Raw genomic sequence first — 10,974 nt, forward strand, 5'->3', positions numbered from 1 at the left:
AATCATGTTAAATGATAAAAGCAAACCCCATATTTTTAAGAAACAATAAAAGTTTTATTTATAAAGATATTTTCATAGACGTCATCGTGAGACCAATCCTTCGAATACTATTGTGATTAAACAACCCTCCCTACAATTGCCGTTTTTTTAAGAATTAAACTTTGGTCCTCTCCATGAGAGTTTTGACACAATGACAGATTTATATCCAAATTTAAATGTTATAGATATTTATATAATTCCAAAAACAAGAAGGGGAGTCCATGCCATCTAGGTATATTATATATACATTTCTCCATGTTTATTATTAAAAAAATGGTAATATATGCTTTTCAAAAAGTTTATTTATACTTTGGAGAAACACCGTTAGTTATATTGTCTTGCTGTATCTGAATTAACAGTACCAATCACTTTGAAGTTTCAAACATAGTTTTTGCAATGAAGCCTTCAAGGACCTATGCATTATAGGACCAATGATAGAATCAAAAGGGTGACACGAAAATGTTATTCTGGTAATGCTCAAACCTCCCAATTCATGGAAAGCAAAAATAATGGGCTGAAGTTCTGTACAAAAGAACAATCTGTTAATCAACAGGAAAAAAAACATACAACATGAGAAAGTAAATTCACTTGCTGTTGCTTATAAACAAACCAAAATTGTGATTGCAAGCTTCACTGTATGCGGAAAATAAGCTCATGAGATCATGACTGATATGGATAACTCCCAACAGAATTACTGAACCTTCCTATGACTTGTAAACATAAGAAAGCCATGGATGCTTTAGCGCCTGTCTTGCTGTAGGCCTTCTTTTGGGGTTTATGCTAAGCAAGTATCTGACAAAGTCGATAAACATAGTATCAGTAACCTGTAGGTGCTGCTCCAATGATGACTCCTCTGGAATTATGTACTCCATTTGATTAGTCTCCTGTGTACAAAATACTAAAGATTAGTTAGTTGAAAAAACCTAAAATGGAAATTGAAAAGGAGGATTTGATTTTGTTGGTGAGTGTAAGGCCAATTCTTTTTCTTTTTTATTGCACAAATTGCACATACTAAATCCATCTGAGATTTTCTTCACTATCGACTTTACATTGTTTGTTAATATATTCTGAAAAAAGATAATGAACTTTTATTGACTGCAGCCGTGGCAAAATTTGAAATTGAGCACAATGAGGATTAATAAGATTTAACTAGCGCTCATAAAAAAAATGAAGAAAAATGTACTGCATTCTCCAGTTAACTAGATTTTAGAAAACTAATGATTTTAGAAACAAGAAGAGAGCTTTTTGCTGCTTTTTCCTTCAAATAAATGAGTCAAAAGTGAAATGTATTCAGCAGCAACAAGAAAATGTCTTTACTTGTATGATTTCATGAAGAACAACAAATGAAATACGTTGACCTTCCGATACAAAAGGAACAGTCGTGAAGGAAAAAACAATGGGAAACAAACCTCGTTTAAATAATAAATATCATACTCTTTGGTGAAGTACTTGTGTGTTTCCTGCCCTTTCACCAACATCTCCAGATCAATAGGACCAATCATTCCAATCATGCGGGCGAGAATCATCACAACTGCATCATTTGGAAAGAGCACCTAGAGAAGACAAAAGGACTGAGGATAAATAAATAAATAAATTCTTCGAAAATAAATTATTCCCTGATTATATTAGCTTACCAAACTGAACATTCTGATCAAACTTTACAAAAGAAACTCAAAATTCCATGATTACATTAAAGCCATAGAAAAATGTATTTCATTAATTTCATAAAAAAGGCAAATTAGAACATACTTCACCAGAGCATAGCTCAGCCAAGATGCAACCAAGAGACCATATATCAATCTTTTCATCATATTGAAGGCCTAACATCACTTCAGGAGCTCTATAAGATCGGGATTGTACATATAGGCACAAATTGTCTGTTTGAAAGCAACTGCTTCCGAGATCAATAATCTTTATTTCACATCTTTTGTAACTTTTGATTAGAATGTTTTCTGGCTTCAGGTCGCAGTGAACAATTCCCAAGTTATGCAAGTATTGCAATGCCTCCAAACACTGACGAGTAATGAGCTGTAAAGAAGGATAACAACAACCCTGATCATCATGCTTTGACAACTTCTCTATTTCTGACATGAAGCAATTATATTCAAATTGCTGAATTAACTTTCTAACAATGGACAGGCAAAGTTATAATTAAGAAGAGCAACATATTGATGAGTAAAGTAGGTATGAAGGATCCAGGGTGTTTTAGATAACTAGCAAAGTAACAACTGAAAAAGTAACATTGTGGAATAGGTAAAAAAGATATTAGTCTGGTTTAACAAACCTGCAACCTGTTCAATGTAAAATATGCTTCCCCTCCAGATTCTAGGTTGAATTTCTGAAATTCATATAAGTTTGCTCGCAGAAGTTCAGTTACAATGAATAAATGCTCCTGCGAAATTTTCATTCAAGATAAGTGACTTAATATTAAAAGTTAAAACTGATTGGGATGGGAGAAGACAGAAAGAAAAGTTGATCATAAATTTCCACAGATCATTCCTTGTTAAGCATGTATGATTTCCCAAAAGTTTTGGATATAGCTTGAACTAAATGAAATTTCTATACCTTACATGAAATCAATCCAGCTATATATAACATACCTGATGGTAGAAATAGTCATAAAGACGCAATATGTGGCGTCCATCTGTTGGGTCATGCTTATTGACAAGTTTCAGAAGCTTGATTTCATCTAAGCTTTGATCAAAAAAGTCTTTGTCATTTTTAATAATCTTCAAGCAAACATCTATTCCCATCTGAAGATCATGTGCCTGAACAACCCTACTGAAGGCAGCTGAACCAAGATACTCTGTTACATAGTACCTGCCAGCCATGACTGTATTTAGCACAATGGGAAGTTCCTTGCTTTCTTCAAATCCAGTCCTGTAGATGCAATAACTGATGAGAGCAAATTATACCCAAATAATACATTCTGAAACTTTAATACCTAAAGAGCAAAAGTGAATAGCCATTACAAATTCCACAATAAATAAATACTGAGACAAAATCAACATGAATTTAGTCAAGGCCAACAAAGAAAACGTTAAATGCCCAAAAATAAGAAAGGTAAAGCGAACAAAGTGGCATTCATTTAATTTCAAAATTTATCAACTCCTAGTCCCCTAAACATTCAAAATCAATTTATTCACCAGCATTACCAGGAATATTAGGTAGAAATGAAAGTTTACAGCACAAGATCATCTACAAGCAAACCTGTTCTTTCTATGTATAATTCTCAGGTCAAAGACTTCATATTCATCCTCTTGAATGTACTTTAAGAGTTCATCATCAGTAGTATCCTCTCCATCTGCAATAACATCTGGATCTTGGCACTCTTCACCGGATTCTCTTCCATCTCCTGCCTTGTAGGTGTCAAATCCATTTGGTAGATCTGTTTCAGCAACTTTGTTAGTTAAGTCATAAGGACCCCTGTCCCCCTTACTGCTGTCATTTTTAGTGTGGTAGTCAAAACTTCGATTCAAAGTATGTTCTGGGGCAGAATCAAATGGGGTAATATCCCCAACAACCTTCAAATGAAAATCATTCAGATGGATTTCCTTCAAATTAGGGTAGCTGAAGTTTGTAGGATCCCCACTACAAGAATCTCCTGAACCTCCACAGCTTTTGCAAAATGGAACTTCACAACTATAGGGAATGGTGTGTTTCTCATCCTTGCCCTCTAATTGCCCTTCAACCTGGTCTTTATTATCCACATGACAATAGCCTTGTGAGTGAGTCACATTTCCATCCCCTAGAGAGGAATGATTATAAAGGCATGCCTTGTCCTTGTAAGCACCATTTCCCTCTGATTGAAATTCTTCATGGTTGAAATTAAAACCCAGAGAACTGTCATGTTGATTTTCAGTTTCTGCTGTCATGACAAACTTATCTTCACTTTCACACCCAACGAAATCCGTCCCTTCAAAACTAGGAGTCAAGAAATTGTCATCATCTTTTTCATTATACCAATATGGTTCATTTTGCATATCAAATTCGTGATAATCTCGTGCTGTGCCGAATTGAGATAATCTATCAGAAGAAGATTCGGAATCATTCTGAGTCTGAGATGAGGAACGGATTCCATACGGATTGATGAATTCTGCAAAAGTAACTAGGTTTTAGGATGCTCTGTTCTCGTGCCATGGTGAGTGGCAATCAACTAAGCAAAAGAAAATGGGAATACAATTACCCAAAAAAAAAAAAACGAATGCTAGAAAAAAGAAGGATACCAAATGACATGTACAGGAGGTCAATAAACAGATGGTATATATATATATATATGACTTGAATGAATCAGAGATGAACAAAGAGAAGTGAATTGTGATTTAAATTTCAACATAAATTGAATTTATGAATAAACTGCAAAATATAGTGGGCAATGACTAAATACACAAATATATTTGCATGCCTATGCTAATCTGGTTGATGCCTTTTTCACTAAGAGCATCCTTTGAAATATAAATTCATATTTAAAAAATAATAATTGTACATGCAATGGAATTGTAATTAACATAAAATCGAGTACACGAATTTAGGGTTGGATGATCACTATGTGATCCCAATATTAAAAATGGAAATACCAAAATAAAAACAGATAAAAGCACAAAAAATTCAACTAATGCAGAAACTAAAACCAGAACTTTTCGACAATCAAACAAGCTCTCGCCAGTGGTAACGTAGGTTTCTGTTACTTCGAACAAAGAGTGATCATTGATCAGCACAAGCAATTGAGCATTAAGTACAAAACAATTGATTCGAATAGAAACAGAGTCTTTCCATGAAAGAAACAAAACAAGTACCTGAAGAAGAAACACGAGAAGTGGACGACCCGATGCTCACAAACTCATCCTCCGACGAAACAGAGGTCGATTTGGAGCAGTCTCCGGCGAAGCCCGGCGACTCCGACGGCCGCGAAAAGGATCGGACCCTGACCGGAGGCGGCGGCGGAACCATGGGGAAGAAGAATTTCTCGTAGTCAAAGGACCCCAGATCACTCTTCTCGATGATGTCTTCTCTGAGAGCAGACTCGGCTTCCGATAACCCATTATTCCTGAGAAACTCTAGCACAGCTTCGACGCCGTTGGACACAGCCATGAACAAGACAAGAACAACTCAAAGGTGAAGGTGTTGTTGCTGTTGCTGTTGCTGACTGAGCCAGAGGGGCAACAACAAGTGAATTAAGAAACGTGTGAGGGACAAAACTGTAATAAGCCGCATGGTTTGTGATGTGCATGCTGCGGTAGTAATAGAAAGAAAGATATAGAAATAGAAATAGGAATATGGTGTGAGAAGAGTAGATAGAGATTCTGCCTGTGTCTCTGTGTCACTCTGTTCTTCTGTGTAAAACATAAGCCAAACCAAGGGTGCGTATGTCTTACCAAATTTGAAAAGAAACTTAGAGGTTGCTATTTGGTGGGGCCAAAAGCATTATAAGTTCCACGATTTTTCACGTGTAATGACATTGTGATTCCACGTCATATTATTTTTTTCCCCTTGTATTGTTTTTCTTTTTGGTGAGAAGTCAACATGGGTATGGGACCATCTTATTTTGTTTTGCTTTTTTCTTTCTTTCATTTTTACTTTTCATTTCCAGAACATGTTTTCTGGGTTTCTTTAATAACTTTTTCTCTCTTTTGTCGTTGGGGGAGTTCATTATTTTCTCATGAATATATTAAATGAATAATTTTGATATATATCTTTTTTGGTTCTACCAAATGAAAGTGTAGATATTTATTATATTATTGTTCGGCTGCCCTAGCCCTCCTTGTGCTTGGAATGTTCTCCTATGTAATTTTGGATGTGTTTATTTTATTTTTATTTTTTTAAATTTACTTTTTAATTTTCAATTTCTAAATTTTTTAGAAATTATATATAACTTTAGATATATTTTAATTTAAAAAATGATTTTAAGTCCTTCTTCCCTTCTTTGATAGCAAAAAAGCTTAAACAAATAGGATTGAAAATAACTGCACCATTTGAAAGTGTAATGAATAGGTTAAAATTGGTTGCGGAAATGGACAGAATGCTTTCCTAAGCAAACGTGGCTGCTGGAGGCTGTAGCACAAGGAAACAACTAAAAGAAGTAATCAATATAAATACAAATATGGATATCTCAGCAGTCCATTTAGAAGAATAGGCTGATGTAGAATGGATATGTTTTGAGAATATAATAGAATTGGAATTATCAAAATAAAAATAAAAATGTTTGTTACGGACTTATACGAGAGGTCCGTATTTTAGAAGATTCAATAAAGAACAAAAAAATAAAGCAAATAAAGAAAATAATCATTAATTATGATGAATCCTGTTATGATAACAATGAATCTAGACTCGGGCTCTCAAAAGAGTTACAAAGGTCAGAATTTTGTTAACCAAGTATAAATTTTATAAATAAGAGGTAAAGTTTACAGGTTACAAGTATGATATTAAAAAATTAGCTCGATCATTGACCCTGCTTAATCAGTGGGTCACTAGTTCAAATGTATGACCCAGTGATTATATTTAAATTTATAATTTATATTAAAAAAATTATAAACTTACTTAAGTAGCTGAAAAAAAATTATATAAATTCTAAATATTTTAATATAAAAAATAATAAATTACACATTGTTGTCCAATAAAAGATCAAACAAATATATAATACTTGTGACACTGGTGTTTCAGGTTCAGTAAACGACATCTCTAACTATAAAACAAATCAAAATTCTCTGCATAGTGCATAAATGAGATAATATTAGTATTGTATGTACATAACCTATGCAAGTTAATAAACAACAAATCACTAAAATATGTCACTTATGATTTTTTTTGGAATATTTTTTTTAAAATAAACTAGGTCGGGTGATCGGTTAACTGACTGAGTCACATATTTTTACCAAAATCAGTCTAACCGCACTGGGTCGTACAGGGTCTAATATTAATATACTAGTCTCTTTGACTAAGCATTTTTGTTCCTTTTGGACGCAACAATATTATTCACAAAACCATTAGAACTAGTCTATAGTGGTGAGGGATTTGAATAAATTGTATTAAATTATGTATTCAATTCTCATTTGTATAAAAATATATATATTATTCACAAAGAAGCTAAGATTAATAATAAATAAAATAAGTAGGACCACATGCACATGTTCAATCTTAAGAGTAAATTGAACTTTTACTGGTATAACCTACTTTTGATTAGAGGGTCATGAAATCAATTACGCAGACCCACCATTGATCATAATGTTGTTTCTCAATTTTATGAAACTGAGTCGCCACCCACTCCTTTCTTTTCCAGGTGACCAGTTACCACACTCACCAGCCTGCTATGTAAAATCATTAAGCTCTTTTTCTCCCTCTTTCATCTGTTCACTTTATAATTATTGTTGTCCTTACCTTTTTTCTTTTTAACCTTTTTTTGCTTTTCTTTTTCTTTTTCTTCTTTGTTCTCTCTGGCCCTAGATAACATTTGAATTTCAAATGAGTTGCCCGTTAGTGAGGCCACACGAGACATGCCAAGGTCTTAAAATATGTCACTTTATATAAGTGACAGGTTGTACATATTGCATGGTGAAGCTCATAGCATATATCGTAACTTTCAATTAAATGTAACTAGCGAAAAATTCAATGCAGTTATAATTCGTAAAAGAAAAGGTCTGATTTATAATATCTTAAAAGGGAAATAATTTTCTTATGTTGTAGGTAAATACTTATCTTATGTTGTAGAAACAAGATTGCAAGTGGGACCCATAGATAAGAGGAGAGAAAAAAAAAAGAAATGGGACCCACCTAGCTTTTGTGTGTGTAGAAAATTTAATTATCTTATCTAAAAGTAGATAAATATAACCCTATCTTAAAATGGACAAAACGTAAACTAAAATCTAAGCAGTAATCCATAAATGGGGTGCCGAAAATGTTAGCAGTGTCACTTAATAGCTTAATATTATTGGTGGATAGATTAATGATTTAAGGTCATAAACTACTAAAAATAAATAAGCAGGGTGCATAAATGCGAATTTCACAATGATATTGTAATGTTGGAAAATGTTTTTTCTTTTTCTTTTTTCCCATTTTCAATTAGATTGCTTCTTTGTAAGGATAAAACCCCAACTTAAATGGTCATAAAAAATATTAATAAACAGGGTGCATAAATGCAAATTTCACAATGTTGCTTGTAATGTTGGAAAGGGATTTTTTTTCCCATTGTCAATCTTAATTGCTTCTTTGTAGGATAAAACCCCAACCTAAATAGTCAAGAATGGGATAATCCCTAACAAAATAATTGACTTTTCTTTTCTCTCAATTTTCAAACTAAGAACCTTTCATTTCAGGGAGAATATAGTAACTGCCCACGGAAACAACAAAGAAAAAGAAACAATTGTTTGAGTTGGTCTCAGCCCCTCGGATCCAAAAGAGCATACTTTGAAAATGAATATTTTATAGGACGCGGAACCTTTCTTTATGATGATAATTTTATTTTGGTTTTATAATACCATTAATTAATTTATGTTGCTGAAATTGTGGGCTTTATCAGTAGTTAATAGCTCTCTTTAATTTCCACGTATGACCATAATTATGATTGCCATTTGTCAACATTGGATGTCTCTTCGGATGCCCACGTTCTGAAGCACCTTGCGGAGATAGAGGAATGGAAGAAAACAGGGCAAAAAAATGACAGTTTCCTAATCCCATTCAACACGAAAGTGACTCGAGAAATAGTGGAACACCAACAACAAATTTTTTCTAGAAAATTACAGCAGGTAATGATTGCTACTTGATGTCTGCTTAGAGACACAATTTTGGGACATAATTACCGTCATGGATTATCGCGCCCGAGAGGTGTAGATTTTTGGGACAGCGACCAAAATGTCACGCTTTGGCAAAAAAATTATCAGAATGCCATGCGAACAGTAAAATTTTCCAAACTGCCACGCGGCACAATTCGCTACACAGTGTAGCGAATTATGTATACAGTGTAGCGAATTATGTATGCAAGTAATTCGCTATACAGTGTAGCGAAATATGCCACGTCAGAATGCACAGAACCAAAAAGTGCCATGTGTCATAATGTTGAAATTCGCTACATAGGGTAGCGAATTTCAACAATTTTGACACATGACACTTTTTGGTTCTGACGTGGCATATTTCGCTACACTGTGTAGCGAATTATTTGCATGCATAATTCACTACACTGTGTAGCGAATTATGTCGCGTGGCAATTTGGCGAATTTTACTATTCGCGTGGCATTCTGATAATTTTTTTGCCAAAACGTGGCAAAATAGTCACTGTCCCTAGATTTTTTATACAATCGGAAGAGGTATTTCCTTATAAAAATGACAAAAAAAATGAGTTTTATATTTATTATTTTACATAATATAACTTCACTTTTTTTTTTTTTTTTTGATAACATAACTTCACTTTTTTACACATACATATTAAAGATGTGGAGTTCACATATTTTTCTCTTTTTTTTATCATTTCACTTTCTGTCTTTCTATTATTGTGTGTGTTGGAAACTAATATTGTGTTATGTAACATAACATTAATAAAACCCAAAAAAATATAGAAGGAAATAATTATAAAGGTAAAGATAATATAAATATATTATTTTTATAATATTTGATAAAGAATATATCATTAATCATACATCAATAATACCCAAAATATTTTGCCCTGATAAATGGTATCTGATAATCCTTCGAAATTAAACTTGAAACTGATTTGCATGCAGAAGAAATCAAATATTTAAACCTTCCCCAAAAAATTAATATGAAATTCACCTAGTGAAAATGAAAATGGTTGAAGAGAAGTATTACATAAAAAATTAAGGTAGTTTCTTTTCTTTCTTATTTTCTTTTTTGGGTCAGTGAGGAAAGGGGGATGGGAGAGGAGAGACATGTAATTCATAGGGATCAAACTTATCCCTTTGTCTTCCGAGACTTGGGTAGTTTATATCTTTCATAGCAAGTTTAGGTGTTGATTATTCATTATCGGATACCCAAATTAAAAATATTTCTTAACCTTTCCTTTCCTTTTCGTTTAGGTCAGGATGACCAAAATAGTGAGAAACTGTACTCTGAAACTTACTTGGGCCTCGCAGGCTCAACGCTAGCAAATTCAACTAACATGCCCTAATTTTCAATGTCTACTTTTAGGCTGGGCCTTCAGGACCAGGCCTTCAATTTCAGCTTATGCTCGTCAACTCGGGCTGGGGGATTTAAACTTTCGGAAATTTCTCCTCCACCTGTCATCTCCGTTGATAAAAATTAAATATTATTTCTTCAATTGCATGGATCAAAAAATGGACTTCACCTAATTTTATTTTCTACGTGGAGAAATGGACGTAGAAAATTGGGTGGAGGAAGTTCTCTGTGGTTGATTTGCAGAATTACAGAGAAGGTTATACCTTCTAATCGTTTTGTTGTGAAACTTGCTACATGTTCGCAACAAGCATCAAGTTTATACCTTCCTCCAAGGATAATAATAGATTGATTTCCTACTCGATTTTTATTTTATTTTATCTTATTTTGATATGTAATTTACCTATAGCAAAGATTTAAACTTAATGCAGCCTATAAAACTATAATTGGGTGGATTGTAGGAATTCAGTCACATTTTAAACTAGTAGATATATTCATACAGTATTCCAATAGAGAATCAAGGAGAGTTTAGTTCTCAAAACAAAGTATGGATCATTGGGTGGACGTCTCCGACCTTGAGTTCCAAAATGGTAATAGATCTGTGGCTTATTCTTCCAAGGCCCATAATGGAGTTAGGGAATGAGGAATTATGTTTTGGGGTGTTGATAAAGGGAGATCAATTTGGTTAGTAAGGGTGGTTTGATTAATTTTACCTTGCTATTATGATAACGGATACATATGCATTTGATTTGACTAAGTAGATACTTATGCCAAATTATCCCGCTATTGTTCTGATTTTTTTTTTCTTTCTTAAAA

At 33.5% G+C, this 10,974-nt stretch overlaps 1 protein-coding gene across 2 annotated transcripts; it reads right to left on the reverse strand.

Annotated features, from left to right (window-relative positions):
- Window positions 1–418: 418 nt before the first annotated feature.
- LOC133296657 (uncharacterized) lies at window positions 419–5,363 on the reverse strand. 2 transcript variants are annotated; one of them, XM_061495695.1, is made up of 7 exons: window positions 4,836–5,363; window positions 3,250–4,135; window positions 2,640–2,919; window positions 2,324–2,431; window positions 1,789–2,067; window positions 1,449–1,592; window positions 419–923 (listed from the first exon to the last, which is right to left on the reverse strand). In XM_061495695.1, exons 1-7 carry the CDS (start codon window positions 5,128–5,130, stop codon window positions 744–746), a joined length of 2,172 nt encoding a protein of 723 aa, XP_061351679.1. In that variant the 5' UTR covers window positions 5,131–5,363; the 3' UTR covers window positions 419–743. The 2 variants fall into 2 exon arrangements, with proteins under 2 accessions (XP_061351679.1, XP_061351680.1); XM_061495696.1 differs by having other exon boundaries at window positions 764–923; window positions 1,474–1,592.
- Between the last annotated feature and the right edge of the window lie 5,611 nt (window positions 5,364–10,974).

The sequence above is a fragment of the Gastrolobium bilobum genome, unplaced genomic scaffold, assembly GCF_033153095.1.
Source record: "Gastrolobium bilobum isolate Gb01-03AN ecotype WA unplaced genomic scaffold, APGP_CSIRO_Gbil_v1 utg6129, whole genome shotgun sequence".
Lineage (NCBI taxonomy): Eukaryota > Viridiplantae > Streptophyta > Magnoliopsida > Fabales > Fabaceae > Gastrolobium > Gastrolobium bilobum.

Bases quoted from the DNA above. Each gene is read 5' to 3' on its own strand.
- LOC133296657 (XM_061495695.1), bottom strand. From the start codon at position 5,130: ATGGCTGTGTCCAACGGCGTCGAAGCTGTGCTAGAGTTTCTCAGGAAT. The intron at 2,432-2,639 runs GTATGTTATATA...AAAATTTCGCAG, and splicing joins ATGACTATTTCTACCATCAG to GAGCATTTATTCATTGTAAC. The intron at 2,068-2,323 runs GTTTGTTAAACC...CCTTCTTTACAG, and splicing joins TTACATTGAACAGGTTGCAG to CTCATTACTCGTCAGTGTTT.